Below are 20,829 nucleotides of genomic sequence, written 5' to 3'. Positions count from 1 at the left end.
ATAGATTTAATTGGTTCCCAGCCCCTGTTGACTCGCTGGGAACCAATTAAATCTATTTTCTTTATTTCCTATGGGATAAAAAATCTGAGCTCTATAGTCTATGCGCTCCAAACTGCAGGAAGGGTGGGGGCGGCTGCAATCCCAGCAGCTTCGGGGGGCTCCTTTCCTCAGTGCTTTGTCTTGTTACCTGTAGGCAGCTGCCACCAACTTTCTCCTTCCCAGCGGCGGCAACGGCGGCAGCTTCCCTTCGAGTAGCAACAGCGCCGGGAATGTCACATAATGAAGGGAAGCTGCTGGAGCAGCAGCAACTGCTGAGATGGCTCCGGCGGCTTCCCTTCATCATGTGACGTTCCCAGCGCTGTTGCTCCTCGAAGGGAAGCCGCCGCCATTGCCAGGAAGGAGAAAGTTGGTGCAGCTGCCTACAGGTAACAAGACGAAGCATTGAGAAAAGGAGCCCCCCGAAGCTGCGGGATTGCAGCCACCCCCGGCGGTAACATTTCAGATAATTAACAAAATTTTCTGTGGCTGTTCGGTATCCGAATTTTTGTTCAGATACCGAAGGAAATTTTTGCTGAAAATTTTGTTCGGTATCCGAAATGTACGACAACCAAGGCATTCGAGAACCGAGGTACCACTGTATTTAATTTTAATTATCATTGAGTGAAATCAAATATTGTCTGGGGCCCACCCACTACAGTATCTAATGCAATCCCAAGTACGCCAATTAAAGTGTGGGTCTTAGATTTAAAAAAAAAAAAGTGGTGGACAAATGAAACAATCAACATCAGATTATAAAAATGTATATAACGTGTACATACCTTGTTTGAACGTAAAGATACACGTCCTCCACAACGTGCACAAAATTTAGTTTGGCAATATGAACAGTTATGGCCACAGCCATCAGCAAATTTCGTTTTGTGACAAATGCCACAGGTTGGAGCATCGCCCTTCTGTTGCTGCTGCTGCTGCTGCTGCTGCTGCTGCTGTTGCTGCTGCGATTCTTCACCCATTTTCTTCACCTGTTCTTTATACATTTCAAACTGTTGGTGTAGTTTCCTGCACCAAAAAAAAGAAAGAAAGAATTGTTGCTAAATATTTATATTTATGTAAGAGTTTTTTAAAAATGTAAAAAATTATACTGAGGGATTTTTTTAAGTTATGATGCATTATCCTAATAAATATAATAATAATAATAATTAATAATAATTTATTAGATTTGTATGCCGCCCCTCTCCGAAGACTCGGGGTGGCATACATATACAAATATAATATTGGTTGTTGTTTTCATGTGATGAATTAACAGAGCCTGGTGTTCTTCTCCACGTAGTAGTTCCTTCCTTGAAAGTAATGACTAAAATATTACTTATTTATTTATTTATATGCCGCTCACTCCAAACAGACTCTGAGCAGCTAACAATAGGAATAAATACAACAATAAAATCAGTTAAAATCTAATAATAAAAGTCAACAATCCAAAAAAAACCCCAATAATAACATTTAAAAAAACATACATACTTGCAATCAACCTAATTTCAGGCCTGCTGGAAAAGCCAGGTCTTAACAGCTTTCCTGAAGACCGGTAGGGTGGAGATAGTAGGGATGTCAGGGGGTAGTTGGTTCCAAAGGGTCAGAGCGGCCACAGAGAAGGCTCTTCCCCGAGGTTCCACTAACCAACATTGTTTGGCGGATGGGACCTGGAGAAGGCTGACTCTGTGGGCCTTACTGGTCGCAGCAAGGTATGAGGGAGTAGGCGGTCCCGTAAATAGTCTGGCTCTGAGCCATTTAGAGCTTTAAAGGTGATAACCAACAACTTGAACTGTGTTCGGATACAACTGGCAACCAATGCAGCGTGTGTAAAGTTGGAGTAATACGGGTGTACCTTGGTACACCTGTTACTGCACGCGCTGCTGCATTCTGCACCAGCTGAAGTCTACGAATGCTCTTCAAGGGTCGGCCCATGTAGAGTGCATTGCAATAGTCAAGACGGGAGGTGATGAGGGCGTGAGTGGCTGTGTGGAGCGCCTCCTGGACAAGGTAGGGCCACAATTGGTAGACAAGATGGATTTGTGCAAAAGCCCCCCTAGCTACAGCTGAGAGATGTTGCTGTAGCCTCAGTTGTGGATCTAGGAGGACACCAAAGTTGCGAGCCCTATCTGGGGGGGGGGATTTCTTCCCCTCCCAGCACCAAAGATGGGCAGATGGTATTGCCTTTAGGAGGAAAGACCCACAGCCACTCAGTCTTGTCAGGGTTGAGTTTTAACCTGTTAACTCCCATCCAGACCCTAACAGCTTCAAGACACCAGCACATCACTTCCATCACTTCAGTGAACTGACATGGGATGGAGATATACAGCAATAAATTAAAGCAATAAATGCACACTATTCTCATCTATTACCCCTATTATGTAAAGCTAGTTTACATAGAACAAAAAATAGATTATGAGGGTATGCATATGGAAAAAATGAATTAGTTTGGTGACCTCCAAACTAGAAAATTTTCCGAAGAACATCATGAGTACATGACATTCACTTACTGATTAAAAAAAATATGGTGCAAATCTTCTCAACAATCCTAACATTAATAAAGCTTTTGTGAAGGCAATGCTTAACTCCTGTGATTACATAGACATAGACAAGTTTTCTTGGCAACAATAGGGAAAAATGCATCATTGCTTTCTGAGTTATTTTTCAATTTCCCAGTGTGGGGGTAGGCAAAGTTGGCTCTTCTGTGACATGTGGACTTCAACTCCCAGAATTCCTGAGCCAATCATGCTAGCTCAGTAATTCTGGGACTTGAGGTCCACATGTTATAGAAGAGCCAACTTTGCCTACCGCTGTGACCCAGTGTGACCTAGACCCCCATAATTTCCTGCTAGTCTCCAATGCAAGTAATTAAGCAAGCCTGATTCTGTTTAGCTTCCAGGTTCAGCACTTCACTGCCACCATAACCTTTCACCCTTCATCTGACTTGGCCCCTGCATTTTCAATTCATATCATCTCCCGCAACAAAATACCTTACTCCCTCAGACTTGAAATACTGAAATTAGACAATTTAAAACTATGTCACCTCCAAACTGACCTAACCATAGTTCCACAAAATCATATACCAAAATGTCCTTCCTGTTAATGACTACTTCACCTTCAACCGCCACAACACACAAGCATGTAATAGATTCAAACTAAATTTAAACCGTTCCAAACTAGACTGCGGAAAATACGACTTCAGCAATAGAGTGATCAATGCCTGGAATTCACTCCCTTACTCTGTTGTTTCTTCCCCAAACCCCAAAATCTTCAACCTTAGATTGTCTACAGTTGAACTGTGCCCTTTTCTAAGGGGTCTGTAAGGAGCGTGCATAAGTGTACCACTGTGCCTACCATCCCTGTCCTACTGTCCTACTGTCTTCTTTTATCACTGCTTTCTATGTTATGTTTATATAAACTACTATGCTATGACAAATAAAATAAAACAGAGAGAGAAAGAGGGAGGGAGATGTCTCCTGGCTGTCCAGGTCATTTTTTCTGGGTCAAAGAATTCAGGTGGCTGGACTACCGATGGAGTAGCCATGATAGCACACGAAGGGTTGGTTTCCTCGTCGCCAATGTAATAACTGTCAAAGCAAGGTTGAATCAAGCAAGGTTTATTTCGCTAACAGGACAAGGAAGTCAATTCAGTCAAGAAGCAATGGAGTATTGAGAGCTGTATACAATGACAGTTCTCCTATTTATACAATCTAGCCCAGCAACAGGGCAGTTTTACAAAGATACATTTTAAGCACCAAAAGAAGGCAACCAATCAACATGCAACAAACAAATCTGAACTTTTGACTTTTACCCTGTCTGGGTAGGTCACCCAGGCAAATATCTAACAGTTCTCCTATACTTTGTATCTCTTTTCCATAACATTTCAACCATATTTCTTCATCTGAAAAACAGAAAAGTATGGGACTATTTATAAATATTGGGAGTGACTGTATTCCAGAAGTAGATTAGATGATTTTATGTATTATACATACAGTATATTGAAAATTGTGGGTTATCAAATATAGGATCTACTTTTCACTCTCTGTGGGACATGGTGGCTCAGTGTCTAAGATGCTGAGCTCGTCAATCAGAAAGATTGGCAGTTTGGCTGTTTGAATTCCTAGTGCCGCATAAAAGTTATTTACCCCAGTTACTTACCCCCTAGCTCCCGTTACTTACCCCAGCTTCTGCCAACCTAGCAGTTTGAAAGCATGTAAAAATACAAGTATAAAAATAGGGACCACCTTGGTGGGAATGTAACAACGTTCCGTGCGCCTTTGGCATTTAGTCATGCTGGCCACATGCCCACATAATCATCATCAGACAGTGCTGACTCTTCAGCTTAAAAACAGAGATGAGAGGCACCCCCTAGAGTCGGGAATGACTAGCACATATGTGTGAGAACCTTTACCTTTATATTTCACTCATATTGAGCATATGCTACAGATCTGGTTGGTGAAAAGAAGAAATTATCTGAAAGAAATTTGGAAACTCCCCAAATAGCGCTGAATTGAAATTTTTACAGAGCTCGTTAGTATTATGTGTAGACATGTAAGTAATTATAAATGGATGGATGGATGATTGGATGGATGGATGGATGGAAGGAAGGAAGGAAGCATGGATAGATGCCCACCTATCTGAAAAATACATGACCACCCATTTTATGTACCACAAAACCTGGTTTGTCATAGAAACAATAATAAATATCTAAGAAAATATTAAAGGCAAAAAAGATTAAAAATACACATATTGGGTACACTTACCTGTGCCCAATATGTTTTCCTCTTTTGCCAGTTGCACTCTAAATTCTCTTCCATCATTTCAACTCCTGGAACTCTTTAGTGTATCAGGAATCTCTGTGTGATTCACAATCACAGACTGCACCACTGCAATCCAAGTCTCTGCCATATATTTATTCCTAGCTATGACCAAGGCTATGGCTGCACTATTCACCAGAGTTTTATGGAAACGCCCAATATATACAATATCTTACACAGATTCTCATTTGTATAAATATTTGCCTACCGGTCAAAATTAGGAGATTGCACTTAGTGAGCAAGTCAACTCTCCCAAGGAATAGGTCAGCGGTCCCCAAACTACGGCCCGCGGGCCGGATGCGGCCCGCTGAGGCCATTTGCCCGGCCCGCAGCAGCCTACGAGATTTTACAATCTATATACTAAGTTCCCGAATCTCCCCTCCACTCTGCTGATGAGCGTCTGGCGGCGGCAAGGAAGAGGAGGAAAGCAAGGGGGCGGGGAGGAAAGCACCCTATGGCAGAGCAGCAACAGTTCCTCTCCCTAAAGGCGAGAAAGAAATTGGCCAATTGCTTTCCTCCCCGCCCCCTGGCTTTCCGCCTCCTCCTCCTCCAGACACTCAGCTGCAGACCGTCTTGGTCCCTCCAGTGCCGCTTTTTTGCTTTGCACCGGAGAGGTTTGCGCGCGTTTGGGCACTTTTGCGTTGGGGGGGGGTCTGCTGTGGAGAGGGAGAGAGAGAGAAAGAGGGAGAGATAGAAAGGGAGTGAGAGAGAGAAATAAAGCAAGAAAGAGAGGGGCAGAGACAGCGGGAGAGTGCTGCTATTTTGCTTCTTCACTGCCCCACGGGGAGCCTGGAAGCCCTGCAAGAGCGTCTGGAGGGGACAGTAAACAAGCCATCAGGACCCCCGCGCACTAACTTGTTAACGGCCGGATCGCGGGGAGGGGAGCTTTTCCCCGGCCAGGCGACGGCGAGGCCTTCTCGATGCTTGCCCGCCGCCCAGGCCCCGCGCTTGGAGCCGGGGGCGACAGGCCTAACCTCGGCTTACTTGGCCCCGGTGCGGCCAAAGCGCGGAGAGAAGTAGGCGGCGGTGGTGGCTTCAGGCCCGCCTCCAAGCTGAGCTTCCTTTGGCTTCCTTCGAGGCAAAGTTGCAAAGCTCACCTGCCGCCTCGGAGGAAGCCAAAGGAAGCTCAGCTCAACGAGGACCGGCTGTTGGTCTCTTGAAGCTGCCGCCGCCACCGCCCACTGCAGAGACCCCTTCGCCCGAACGGAGGCGGCGGTGGCGGGCTCAAGGGCCGGTCTTTCTTGGCGCTGAATAGTTGCAGCCTCTGAGGCTGCCTCCGCCTCCAGGCGAAGGGATCTCCTCGGTGGGCGGCATCGGAGGCTGCAGCAACGCAGCTCCGAAAAGGACCGGCTGTTGGTCCCTTGAAGCTGCCGCCGCCGCCATCCACTGCGGAGATCTCTTCGCCCGAATAGAGGCGGCAGCGGCGGCAGCTTCAAGGGACCAACAGCCGGTCCTTTTCGGAGCTGCGTTGCTGCAGCCTCCGATGCCGCCCACCGAGGAGATCCCTTCGCCTGGAGGCGGAGGCAGCCTCAGAGGCTGCAACTATTCAGCGCCAAGAAAGACCGGCCCTTGAGCCCGCCACCGCCGCCTCCGTTTGGGCGAAGGGGTCTCTGCAGTGGGCGGTGGCGGCGGCAGCTTCAAGAGACCAACAGCCGGTCCTCGTTGAGCTGAGCTTCCTTTGGCTTCCTTCGAGGCGGCAGGTGAGCTTTGCAGTTTTGCCTCGAAGAAAGCTAAAGGAAGCTCAGCTTGGGGGCGGGCCTGAAGCCACCGCCGCCGCCTACTCTGCCCCGCACTTAGTCTGCACCGGGCAGCTCTGGCGGGCGCGGGGCAGCAGGGCAAGCCGCGAAGGTGGCGCAGCCAAACGTGGGTCGAGCGGGAGGGCACTGAGCAGTTGCGTGGGGTGGCGGTGGGGCGGTTGGCTGCAAGGCACTGGCGCCGGCGGCAGCTTGATGTGTTGCAGGACGCCGCACATTGCTGGCGCTGCGCTGGGCATGGGGCTGGCACCTCTGTCCCGGCCCAGCCAGTGGGCCAGTGCCAGTCCGTGCCCATGCCCAGTGCAGCGCCAGCAATGTACTGCGACCCGATATCGGTGCCACCGTCTTGGAGCTTCTGCTTGCAGCTGACTGCCCCACGGCGTGTTGCAGGGCAGGAAAAAAAAGAAGAGAGGAAGGAAGATAGAAGAAAAGGAGAGAGAGAGAGAAAGAAAGCAAGAGAGAGAGGGAGAGAAAACAAGTGAGAGGGGGAGGGAATGTGAGAGAGAAAAAGAAAAATGAGAAAATGATGGAGGGAAAGAACGAGGGAGAGGGAAACAAAACAAATGAGAAAGAAGGAAAATAAGGGAGAGGGAAAGAAGAAGAAATGGGAAAAGGAAGGAAGGAAAGGAAGAAGGAAGGAAGGAAGAAGAAATGGAGGGAACAAGGAAGGAAGGAAGAATGAAATGAATGGAGGGGCGGAAGAAGGAAGGACTTTTGGGGGGGGGGGATGTAAATTTTTTTAAATTTTTCTCTCAACATACATTCAAACAATACAATGTACCATCTAATTTTCCCTGAATAAAATGCAGTATTTTGTCAGTAACTAATATCAATCATCAAAAAAGTTGCAAATTTTTTTTCTAATGTTGTCATCCAGGTACATACTTTTCTTTTAATTAAATTCCCTCCTTAATGTTCCTTCAAAAAGTACAACACCAATTATATTTCTAACTTATTAACCATTATGCCAAAGTGCTTCCTTCTTTCTTTATATATTTTTCTATAAATATTTTTATACATTTTTCTATAAACCAAGAAAACCTTGTATAGCCAATCAGATGTTAACAAAAGAAAATTAAAAACAAAACATAAACATGTATGAATTTCAGACTTCTCCCCCCCCTCTAAATAGTACATTCCCATTTTGTTTTTTTACGTTAAAACAAGGTATGTGCAGTGTGCATAGGGATTTGTTCATAGGTTTTTTTATAGTCCGGCCCTCCAACAGTCTGAGGGACAGTGAACTGGCCCCCTGTGTAAAAAGTTTGGGGACCCCTGGAATAGGTCATAAATCCAGAGATGCTTGCAAGAAGCAAAGGTGTTTAGAAATTTTCATTGTACTGTATGAATACTTTAATTTCATTTTTTAAAATCAGTAAAATAGAATGCTATGATATTGAGTTACTGAATTCATCCAACTGATCTTACAAATAACAGAACTGATATCTGAAATAAGAGGGGTCCAATGAGCAGTAGAAAGTAAAAGAATATGTAGTTAAAAACAATGTACAGTGGTACTTCGTGATACGAACCCCTCGTGATACGAACCCCTCGTGATACGAACCCAGGGTTCAGAAAATTTTTGCCTCTTCTTACGAACTTTTTTCGGCTTACGAAACCACCACAGATCGCAAAATGGTGCTCCGCTGGGCGCCGCTGCCCGGCTGTCACCTTTTAAAACAGCCGGGGGGCTTCTTGGTGTTCTCTTGAACTTTTCGGGTTCGGGAGGCTGCCGAGAAGCGTCGCCGCCTGGCTGTCACCTTCTGAAACAGCTTGGGGGGGGGGTTCTCAATGTTCTCCCGAATGCCGAACCCGGAAGTTTGGGTTCGGGTTCCGGAGGCTGCCGAGAAGCGCCCGGCTCTTTCAAAAGGTTACAGCCAGGTGGCGGCGCGCAGCGGAGCACCGTTTTTGCGATCGGCGGTGGCGTTTTCGGCCGATCTGGAGGCTGGAAAGGAGGTGGGGAATCCCAATAGGGAATTCCATGGGCGGAGCTTTTATGTCACGAAGAGCGCCATTTTGCGATTTTTTATTCTTTTTGCACGCATTAATCGCTTTTACATTGTTTCCTATGGGAAACAATGTTTCGTCTTACGAACTTTTCACCTTACGAACCTACTTCTGGAACCAATTCGGTTCATAAGACGAGGTATTACTGTATTATAAAACTATAAAATCTCAAAGGAGAAATGGAAAAATATATGGTATTGATGAATGTAGGATATCTATTTAAGAAATTGGATAAATATATATAAGGATAAAAATGCTTAAATTCTACTGAAATGAAGTATATCGAGTATTTCAGTAACGCTAAATAATCTCTGTTTCTGTAACAACAGTCCAATAGTGAATAAGCTTGTTGTATTTTATCAATCTGTGAATTCTGATTTAGCCTGGCAATGTTCCATCTACCAAGTATATTTTTATACTTCATTGCAAAATTAAAAATTAACTGTGGAGAAAAGACCCATATGGCCAGTAAAACACAAGAAAAACAGAAGTAACCCTACAAGATAAAGGTTAATTTCTATGAAGCGTTCATATGCACTGTGCTTTTTTCAGTCTACATTTCATACTGCAAGCTTCCTCTGAATGAATACATGAATGTTGATAACTCATTCACTGATTATTCTTTAGTTTCCACAACTTTAATTATTAGCGACTTCAAAATACAGGTAATCCTCAGCTTATGTCCATTCAAAGTTATGGTTCGCTGAAAACAATAAATATATGATCCGTTTCTGAAGTTCCGGCTATCGCGGCACTGATCATGATCCAGGCTTTCAAGTGCCAGCTAGTTATTACATCATAAGGAGCTACAGTCACGTGATCATTTCCCTTCCACAAGCTGCACAGGATATCAAAGAAATCACGGGTGTGTTTCAAGGTGTTTGATGTCACCTACAAAGCTCTTTATGCCATGAGTCGACTCTCTGATGGTCCTTTTCCCATTGTTTCTGTCCATCTTCGGGACCACCTTCTGCCGCACGAATCCCAGCAACCGGTTAGGTCCCACAGAGTCGACCTTCTTCGGGTCCCGTCGACTAAACAATGTCGTCTGGCGGGACCCAGGGGAAGAGCCTTCTCTGTGGTGGCTCCGACCCTCTGGAACCAGCTCCCCCCTGAGATTAGGATTTCCCCCACCCTCCTTGCCTTTTGTAAACTCCTTAAAACCCACCTCTGCCCTCAGGCATGGGGGAACTAAAACATCTCCCCCTTGCCCATGTTGTTTTGGTGTTTGTTTGATTGATTGTGTGCTTGTTTTTTATATATATTGGGATTGTTTTATGAATTTCTTAACTTAAAATTGTAATTGGATTGGTGGGCATTTGTCACTATGTACTGTTTTTGCCACTGTTGTGAGCCGCCCCGAGTCTGCGGAGAGGGGCGGCATATAAATCCAATAAATCTAATCTAATCTAATCTTCAAAGTTCTTACAAAGTAACATGTTCCCATTCCAGTGATGGGATTTGAAGGGATGCTTTCTCTATGCAGCATCTGCCTTTTGAAAAAGTATTCCCCACCCAGGCCCCTACCCCAGGGTTTAAATAGCCTTTACCATGCTGTGCTTTGAAGATAGGCGGAATGTGTATTCACTTGAATGGAGACACTTACACAACAATGTAAATATTATTGGGATTTGTCTATAATGGCTATAACCATTCTTCTTACTTTTAACATTATAAGTGTTTTTAATGTACACGATGCATAGAACCATAATTAATTAGATGGCTTTATCATTTTAATAGATTAAACTTATATATGAAAATGTAAAGACATAGCTATTGGGAAGATACTAACCATATTATTACATATAAATTAACATTCTGCAAAATGTTCTCCTATTATGAAAATAAGGTGCCCAATAATATATTAATCTACTTTAACATTGAAATGTACACCCCCAGACATTATAATAACAGGAATTAGAACGAGATCATTCCCTATCATTTACAAATTCATGAGAGTGCTAAATTATTAAGCAAGTTGTATCCTTTTACTGCTGCAGCAGTATTATTCTTACTTGATGGTTTCCCCTTTGAATGAATAGAAGAAAAGCACAAACAATGGTAGGGGTGCTAATGTAGTCAGGAATCAGAAGCGTTTACCACTCCATCATCTAACCTTACAATATTCACATAAACATATTATAGAATAAACAGGCTTTGGAGTAATTATACATGAAAAGAATAGTGGTAGTGAAAGTTATGACAGATACCAGAATTAATACTATTTGTCATATGGTTTGGGGGCAACAGATCTTAATTCTTTGTATAAATAAAGTTTCAAATAAAATGAGGTAGAGGCACCAGAAATAAACACCAGCATACACAAGAACAGACCTATTAAGCTAACAAATGAAGACATAGGTGTCAAACTCACAGCATCACGCAACGTATCATGACATTTTTTGCTGTTCCGAAGCTGGAATGGGCGTGGCCTGCACAGGATGCATCCAGCCCAGGGACCACCAGTTTGACACCCCTAAGATAAAATCAGTCATGCTGCACTATATATGTTCACAATGTTTCCAACACACACAAATCCAATTCAAACTTTTGTCATAGCTTTGGATCTATCAAATACACAATGTTATATATGAGACACATTTCATACAACGCCTATTGTTTAAATGGCCAAAACATTCAATCTACCTCCTCTTTTTAGTAGACGTATTCTTGTAAATAACTGTTCTATTTGAAATTTGCTTAAATCATGATATGAGGGAGATACTAACCACTTTCCCAACCAACAGAGGCATTTGTTGGTCTACTAAATACTTAAATCAATCCATAAACACTGCATATAATTCAGAAGACAATTCCAGATTTTCTTATATCAAGCAGAACATCCATTACTGATGAAGCAGCCTACCAAAATTCTCACAGTCCATGATCAGCAGCATAGAAATTTAGTCAATATCACAACCACAAAATTAATTATTCCATAAATTCATATAGTTCTATTAAAATTCCAACATATTTAATCACAAACTAATTTAAGAAAATATACGATAACTCAAAAAAGATAGAGGTAAAGCACTTTTCATTGCCATACATTACAGTGGTACCTCGTGATACAAACCCCTCGTGATACGAACCCAGGGTTCAGAAATTTTAGTCTCTTCTTACGATCTTTTTTTGGCTTACGAACCCACCGCAGATCGCAAAATGGCTGTCACCTTTTAAAACAGCCGGGGGGCTTCTCGGCGTTCTCCCGAACCCGAACCCGAACTTTTCGGGCTCAGGTTCGGGAGGCCGCCGAGAAGCGCTGCCGCCCGGCTGTCACCTTCTGAAACAGCCAGGGGGCTTCTCGGCGTTCTCCCGAACGCCGAACCCAGAAGTTCGGGTTTGGGTTCGGGTTCCGGAGGCCGCCGAGAAGCACCCAGCTGTTTCAGAAGGTTACAGCCAGGTGGCGGCACTCAGCGGAGCACCATTTTTGCAATCGGCAGCATTGACATCACGAAGATGTCCGACCGGTTGGACTTAATTTTACCTCTATAGATATATCAGTAACTTATTTATCTTCTAACTCATTTTATGACTTAATTACTGTTTTATTCTAGGAAGAATTTCTAATTTTTAGATTAGTTCTATCTCAGTACATGCAAAGCTTTATTCCAACCTCAGCTTAATTACTGTTTCATTTTAGAAAGAATTTCTAATTTTTAGATCATTTCTACCTCTGTACATCAAAGCTTTATTCCAACTTGATTCTCTGAAAGCTAAAATCATTGTATAAACATAATATCTTATTTCACTAGCTTTAGTTTTAATCAGTAGATATTAATTTTACCTGTCTTTATTTTACAATGACTTAGAGGAGGTATGTATGCACATACATAAACAAATACACACACCGAAACAAGTGTGTCAAAAGCACACTCTTATTAGGGAGATAGAAATGCCAGAGTTTAGTTACAGATGGAGTTGACAACTTGCCAACTTTAACTTGAAATGGTGAGGAAACTAGGCATCATATGGCTTTCCCCCCAATCTCTTCTTCCTTTCTTCCTCTTCTAAATTAAATGCACACTTATTTATCATTTATCAAGTTTCATCAGGTCAATCCTAAGAAAGTCCTTAATACTATGAGTTTTACTACTGTGTTTCCCCAAATATAAGACCCTGTCTTATATTTTTTTGAACCCTGACCTTATGGCCATACACTCAAAAGCCCAATTGGGATTATTATTATTATTATTATTATTATTATTATTATTATTATTATTATTATTATTTATTAGATTTGTATGCTGCCCCTCTCCGCAGACTCGGGGCGGCTCACAACAGTGATAAAAACAATATATAATGACAAATCTAATAATTAGAATCTAAAATAACAATAGTACATTTAAAAAATCTAAAAAGCAAGGAATCCCAATATAAAAAACATACATACAGTCATATCATGTACAAAAACTACATAGGCAGGGGGAGATGTCTCAGTTCCCCCACGCTTGACGACAGAGGTGGGTTTTAAGGAGTTTACGAAAGGCAAGGAGGGTGGGGGCAGTTCTAATCTCTGGAGGGAGCTGATTCCAGAGGGTCAGAGCCACCACAGAGGGTCACGACATTGTTTAGTCGACAGGACCCGGAGAAGACCAACTCTGTGGGACCTAACCGGCCACTGGGATTCATGCGGCAGAAAGTGGTCTCGCAGATATCCTGGTCTGGTGCCATGAAGGGCTTTATAGGTAATGACCAACACTTTGAATTGTGACCGGAAACTGATTGGCAACCAATGCAGACTGCGGAGTGTTGAAGTAACATGGGCATATTTGGGAAAGCCCATGATTGCTCTCGCAGCTGCATTCTGCACGATCTGAAGCTTCCGAACACTATTCAAAGGTAGCCCCGTGTAGAGAGCGTTACAGTAGTCGAACTTCGAGGTGATGAGGGCATGAGTGACTGTGAGCAGTGACTCCCAGTCCAAATAGGGCCGCAACTGGTGCACCAGGCGAACCTGGGCAAACGCCCCCTCGCCACAGCCGAAAGATGTTTCTCTAATGTGAACTGTGGATCGAGGAGGACGCCCAAGTTGCAAACCCTCTCTGAGGGGATCAATGATTCTCCCCCCCCCCAGGGTGATGGGTGGACAGATGGAATTGTCCTTGGGAGGCAAAACCCACAGCCACTCTGTCTTATCAGTGTTGAGTTTGAGTCTGTTGTCACCCATCCAGGCCCCAACAGCCTCCAGATACATCACTTCCACTGCTTCGTTGACTGGACATTATTATCAGCGGATGTCTTATTTTGGGAGAAACAAGGTAGCACTAATACTGAAGAGATAAGGAAAGAAGAATTAGACCAGCTATAAAAATGTAATACTTAAATACTTAAATAGTAAATACTTAAATACTTAAATAGTAAGGAAAGAATGTTCATATACAGTATCTCAGTTCAAATATTTATAGATAATTTTTCTGCAGAAATATGTCCCAAAATCATAGAGTATAAACTTCCCACCTGCAACAAATACCATGTAATGTCGAAGTGTTAGGAACTGTTCTCAGTTATAGTCATCATACCCACGATTCTGTACTAACCAAAAATCATATCTTCCCTAAGAATCGTATTTATGTCTGGCTAGGAGGCCAGTGACTTGCTATACTTTTCCTACCAGCTTTCCCATTGGCTTTGGTTGTGGGAAGCCAGCAGGGCAGGTTGTAAATGGCAATCACACGAAAGAGAAACTGCAACCGTCATGAATGCAAAATGGTTGCTAAGCGCCTGCAAACTGGTTGATAAGTACCACATACAAAATTTTGCCATTAGAAACAGGGTAAATAATTTTAATGCGTTCCTGAAACTGACAGTGTGTACCTTAAGGCAGTAAGTTATAGTTATAGTTTATTAGATTTCTATGCCACCCCTCTCCGAAGACTCGTAAGTAAAAATAGAGGGTTGTATATCATTACTTTACAGGAGAAATAAACCTAAAAATTAATCAATACTGTACTTCTATTGAATAAAATAAAAACTTCACTTTACCCATACCAAGAAGAGTCCATGTTTAGTGATGGGCAAACCAAACCCGCACAATTCGGGTCCGTACCGAATTTTGCAGTGTTCGGTATGCCGAACACGAACCTGAAATTTTTTGAAACTTCGGGCAAAGTTCGGGGTCGCGTTCAGCGTTCGGAGCTTTGATATCACCGGCAGGTTGTTAAGGACGCCAAGGTGATCACTTCCTGGATTCCATGGAATCCAGGAAGTGATCACCTTGGTGTCCTTAGCAACCTGCCAGTATACATGATGTCAAAGCTCCACCCCGGAATCTCTTGGTGGGTTTGGGTTTGGTTTGGTTCGGGTTCAGGCGAATTTTGCGTAAAGTTCATCCGAACTTGCCGAACCCAAACACCGTTGGGTTTGCCCATCACTATCCATGTTCTAATGCCGTTATCCTCACAGGGAATTTTAAAAATCCCTGTAGTTCTAGCAGCTCCTCAGACTCAGCTCTTCATAATGTTCTTCCACTAGCTGCTCAACATCAGCATCGACCTCCAAACCCATGGACTGGCCAAAAGATACGATACCCTGCACAATTGTCAGGCTCAAACCCTTTGAAGTCTCTCTGAATCACAGCTTCTGATACAAATTCTTCCATGCCAAATTCATTGTCCTGTAAAAGACTTTGTTCCAGGCCTTATCAATAAGATTCATGCTATTGAAATGCTTCTTCCAAAATTCAACTAGATGCCTGAGATAGTCTCAAAGGCCTCTGGAAAAGCGCCTTATTGGGTGCACAAAATTTTGAAGTTTTAAATGGCCTTCTGATCCATGGGCTGGATGAGAACCATGTTTGGAGTGGCTAGAAACCTTACAGTGATGAAGCGGAACTCCTCCAGTAAGTAAGTAAGTAAGTAGGTAGGTAGGTAGGTAGGTAGGTAGGTAGGTAAAATAGATAGATAGATAGATAGATAGATAGATAGATAGATAGATAGATAGATAGATAGATGATAGATAGATAGATAGATAGATAGATAGATAGATAGATAGATAGATAAATTTTTAAAAATCCTCCAAGCCTGGCTAATTTATATATTTATTTTATTTATTTATTAGATTTGTATGCTGCCCCTCTCCGAAGACTCGGGGCGGCTAACAACAATAAAAAAGACAATGTAACAAATCTAATATTAAAAAATAATCTTAAAAACCCTGATTTAATAGGAAGGTACATTGTCCATTATTAGGAAAGCTTTCAGAGGCAAAACTTTCTCCAGCAAATATGTTTTCACTGAGGGACAAAACACTTAATTTATACATTCAGTTTAAAAAAAGGTCTCATGACCTAACTTTCCTACTTGCCCTCCACACCAGATGTGAGTTTGATATTTATGACATTATGCTTCTTGAAAACTGACAGGTTTTTCACTGTAATAGAACAGAAGAGGCTTGATTTTTAAGTGCCCACTAGCATTCCCACACAATAAATTAAGCCCGTTTTTCATTGGTTTGTGACCTAGTGATTCTTAGCTTTTTCCCACCCAAAAATGTTCAGTCTCATCACAGTTAAAAACTTGGTGGGGAATAAAGCCCTCAGGCTTCATGAAGTCATGAATTTCATAGAGAGACTCCTCCACAACCTTTTTTATTTATGTATTTTATTTATTTATTTATTTTGTCCAATACCTAATACACATTGAAGAGAAAGAAATGTAATAACATAAGTAAAGAAAAGAATAGAAGAAAAGATATAAAAGTACAGTATAGGTGAACATATTTGAAAGGAAGAAAAGATAAATGAGATAAGGAGAAACAATTGGACAGGGGACGGAAGGCACAGTGGTGCACTTATGCACGCCCCTTACTGACCTCTAAGGAACCTGGAGAGGTCAATCGTGGATAGTCTAAGGGAAAAATGTTGGTGGTTAGGGGTTGACACTACTGAGTCAGGTAATGAGTTCCATGCTTCGACAACTCGGTTGCTGAAGTCATATTTTTTACAGTCAAGTTTGGAGCGGTTAATATTAAGTTTGAATCTGTTGCGTGCTCTCGTGTTGTTGCGATTGAAGCTGAAGTAGTCATTGACAGGTAGAACGTTTCAGCATATGATCTTGTGGGGAATACTTAGATCGTGTTTTAGGCAACGTAGTTCTAAGCTTTCTAGCACTCACTGCCTTGCCGTGCCTCACAACGCTATGGATGGCAGTCCTCATTTTAAAATTATCAAACCAGCCATGACTGACCTTAAAAACGTCAACACTCTCACCACTTGGTCCCAGCTTGTTTTTCAAGAGGTCGGGATGCAACAGTTTTGCTTATTTACATATCATGCCTTCCGACATGCTGTCGCCCACTAACTGCTTCTCGTTTGCCTAAATTAATAACAGCTTTTCAACTTCCTTAAGTGTTTGGGAATGCTGCTTTGTTATTATTTTAACTTCTTTTGCAACATCAGCCTTTTTAATTGCTTCTTTATTCTTAATGATGGTGGAGACTGTTGTTCTAGGCATACTATATTCCCTAGCACAGTGATGGTGAACCTTTTTTTCCTCGAGTGCTGAAAGAGCTTGTGCAAGTGCCCACACCTATAATTCAATGCCTGGGAGGATGAAAACAGCTTCCCTGACCCCCTCAAGACCCTCTGGAGGCCGAAAACTGCCTTTTTCCCAACTTCTGGTGGGTCCAGTGGACTTGTGTTTCGCCCTCCTCAGGCTCCAAAGATTCCCCTGCAGCCGAGAGAGGGTAAAAACGCCCTCCCCCATATCCCCGGAGGCTCTCTGGAAGCCAAAAATGCCCTCCGGAGCCTCTGTGCAAGCCAAAAATCAGCTGGCCAGCATACACATGCACGTTGCAGCTGAGCTAGGACAATGGCTCGCGTGCCAGCAGATATGGCTCCACGTGCCACCTATGACATCTGTGCCATAGGTTTGCCATCACTGCCCTAGCAAGATCAGCAATCCAAATACCAGTGTCATTTGCCTATTATTTTTTCTTTTCTTTTCTTTTTTGTTTAGAAACATAGAAACATAGAAGTCTGACGGCAGAAAAAGACCTCATGGTCCATCTAGTCTGCCCTTATACTATTTTCTGTATTTTATCTTAGGATGGATATATATTTATCCCAGGCATGTTTAAATTCAGTTACTGTGGATTTATCTACCACGTCTGCTGGAAGTTTGTTCCAAGGATCTACTACTCTTTCAGAAAAATAATATTTTCTCAGGTTGCTTTTGATCTTTCCCCCAACTAACTTCAGATTGTGTCCCCTTGTTCTTGTGTTCACTTTCCTATTAAAAACACTTCCTTCCTGGACCTTATTTAACCCTTTAATATATTTAAATGTTTCGATCATGTCCCCCCTTTTCCTTCTGTCCTCCAGACTATACAGATTGAGTTCATTAAGTCTTTCCTGATATGTTTTATGCTTAAGACCTTCCACCATTCTTGTAGCCCGTCTTTGGACCCGTTCAATTTTGTCAATATCTTTTTGTAGGTGAGGTCTCCAGAACTGAACACAGTATTCTAAATGTGGTCTCACCAGCATTCTATATAGCGGGATCATAATCTCCCTCTTCCTGCTTGTTATACCTCTAGCTATGCAGCCAAGCATCCTACTTGCTTTCCCTACCGCCTGACTGCACTGTTCACCCATTTTGAGACTGTCAGAAATCACTACCCCTAAATCCTTTTCCTTTGAAGTATTTGCTAACACAGAACTGCCAATACAATACTCAGATTGAGGATTCCTTTTCCCCAAGTGCATTATTTTACATTTGGAAACATTAAACTGCAGTTTCCATTGCTTTGACCATTCATCTAGTAAAGCTAAATCATTTACCATATTACAGACGCCTCCAGGAATATCAACCCTATTGCACACTTTAGAGTCATCAGCAAATAGGCAAACCTTCCCTACCAAACCTTCCCCTATGTCACTCACAAACATATTAAAAAGAATAGGACCCAGAACAGACCCTTGTGGCACACCGCTTGTAACCTGACTCTGCTCAGAATACTCGCCATTAACAATAACTCTCTGATGTCTACGCTTCAGCCAGCTGCAAATCCATTGAACTATCCAGGGATTAAGTCCAATCTTCACTAATTTATCTATCAGCTCTTTCTGTGGAACAGTATCAAAGGCTTTGCTGAAGTCCAGGTAGGCAATATCCACGGCACCACCTTTATCCAACACCTTTGTGACATAGTCAAAGAAATCAATGAGAGTTTGATCAATGAAGTAACGTTAACTAATTTTCTGCTCAGTGCTACCACCGCTCGTTTTCTTGATGATGTTCATCCATCATGTTCGAGGAGGACCTTGACATCTAATGGGTTGTGGAGTGTACACAATGTGTCCGCAGGTGGCTGGTAAGGCCTATAGGGACACTAAATGTTCTGCCACATGTTGGCCAAACATGTGTGGGCACTATTGTCACAGCATTTGTATTTGCAGCCCTGGCTTTGCGGAGTGCTCGCTTCTCTACTGCTCTGAATGTACTGCTGGCCTCAGATAACTGGCAGCCTTGGTGGATCAGCATGCGCCATGTTGGTCGATCTTGTGCCAGGGTTTCCCAGGAGGTGGTGTTGATATCGAGGGGGTTTTCAAAGTGTCTTTGTATCACTTCCTTTGTCCCCCATGCAATCGCTTTCCTTTAGACAGCTCACCATAGTGGAGCTGTTTAGGGATGCGATGGTCTGGCATTTTAGCAACATGGCCTGCCCAGCAAATCTGGGCTTTCAACAGCAAGGTGGGAACTGATAGCAAGCCAGCTCTGGAGAGGACCTCAGTGTCAGGCATCTTATCTTGCCTCCGGATCCTCAGAATTCTACGGAGGTAGGTCATTTGGAAGTGGTTCAATTGCCTAGCATGTCTCCTGTATAGAGTTCAGGTTTCACTGGCATACAACAGGGTAGTTAGCACTACTGCTTGGTGACTTTGAGCTTTATAGCAAGGCTTATTCTATGTCAGTTCCACACATTGTTCATTAGTCTGCCAAATGCAGAGCTTGCCTTGGCGATTCTGCAGTTGACCTCAATGTCAATTGTCACTGCACAGGAGAGGGTGCTGACAATGTATGTAAATTGATCCACTGCTTGTAGCTTTTGTCCCTTTAGTGTGATGGTGAGCACTTGGTATTTGGCTTTCTGAGCTGGCTGATGCATCACTTCGGTTTTCTTATCTTTATTGAAGGATAAGGAGACCAAGGTTGTTACATGCCGCTGGGACAACTTTGGCCTCTTTATATCCTTGTCCTTATCCTCACTTTAATCCAATTCATTTATTTATTTATTTTATTAATCAGATTTGCATGCCGCCCCTCTCTGCAGACTCGGGGCGGCTAATAGCAATAATAATACAATGTAAACAAATCTAATATTTAAGTTCATTTAAAACCCCAATTTAGAAACCAATCATACGTACTAACATACCATGCATAAATTTTATAAGCCTAGGGGGAGGGAAAGTCTCAATTCCCCCATGCCTGACGACAGAGGTGGGTTTTAAGGAGCTTACGAAAGGCAAGGAGGGTGGGGGCAACTCTGATATTTGGGGGGAGTTGGTTCCAAAGGGTCGGGGCCGCCACAGAGAAGGCTCTTCCCCTGGGCCCCGCCAAACGACATTGTTTAGTTGACGGGACCCGGAGAAGGCCCACTCTGTGGGACCTAACTGGTCGCTGGGATTCGTGCAGCAGAAGGCGGTCCCTGAGATAATCTGGTCCGGTGCCATGAAGGGCTTTATAGGTCATAACCAACACTTTGAATTGTGACCGGAAACTGATCGGCAACCAATGCAGACTGCAGAGTGTTGGTGTAACATGGGCATATTTGGGGAAGCCCATGACTGCTCTCGCAGCTGCATTCTGCACGATCTGAAGTTTCTGAACACTTTTCAAAGGTAGCCCCATGTAGAGAGCGTTACAGTAGTCGAGCCTCGAGGTGATGAGGGCATGAGTGACTATGAGCAGTGACTCCCTGTCCAAATATTGAAAGATAAGGAGACCAAAGTTGTTACATGCTGCTGGGACAACTTTGGCCTCTTTATATCCTTGTCCTTATCCTGACTTTAATCCAATTCATGTACAAGTCTTGACATCCCAATGAGCTGCCCTCTTGTTTTCTTAGGACCCATGATTGGGGGGGGGGGGGGGGGGGGGGAAGGGAGTACAAAAATACATAAAATGACCACAGAAACAAAACCTCAAGGAGATGTGTATAGGGTAAGAACTACTGCATGATTAATGTGTGGCCCTTTGTTTTGGTTAGAAAGGGCAGAAAGTCAC

The 20,829-nt window shown here is 43.2% G+C and overlaps 1 protein-coding gene across 17 annotated transcripts in view; it reads right to left on the bottom strand.

Moving 5' to 3' along the window:
• The window catches only part of RIMS2 (regulating synaptic membrane exocytosis 2), a 361,362-nt gene that overhangs the window by 285,191 nt on the left and 55,342 nt on the right, over nucleotides 1-20,829 (bottom strand). For all 17 annotated transcript variants that reach the window (XM_070748179.1, XM_070748182.1, XM_070748173.1 and 14 more), the window contains one exon: nucleotides 819-1,056. In XM_070748179.1, coding sequence (XP_070604280.1) covers nucleotides 819-1,056 — 238 coding nt within the window. The remainder of the gene's footprint in view (nucleotides 1-818; nucleotides 1,057-20,829) is intronic.

The sequence above is a fragment of the Erythrolamprus reginae genome, chromosome 3 (genome assembly GCF_031021105.1).
Source record: "Erythrolamprus reginae isolate rEryReg1 chromosome 3, rEryReg1.hap1, whole genome shotgun sequence".
Classification (NCBI taxonomy): domain Eukaryota; kingdom Metazoa; phylum Chordata; class Lepidosauria; order Squamata; family Dipsadidae; genus Erythrolamprus; species Erythrolamprus reginae.
This window is presented reverse-complemented; position numbering and strand designations above follow the sequence as displayed.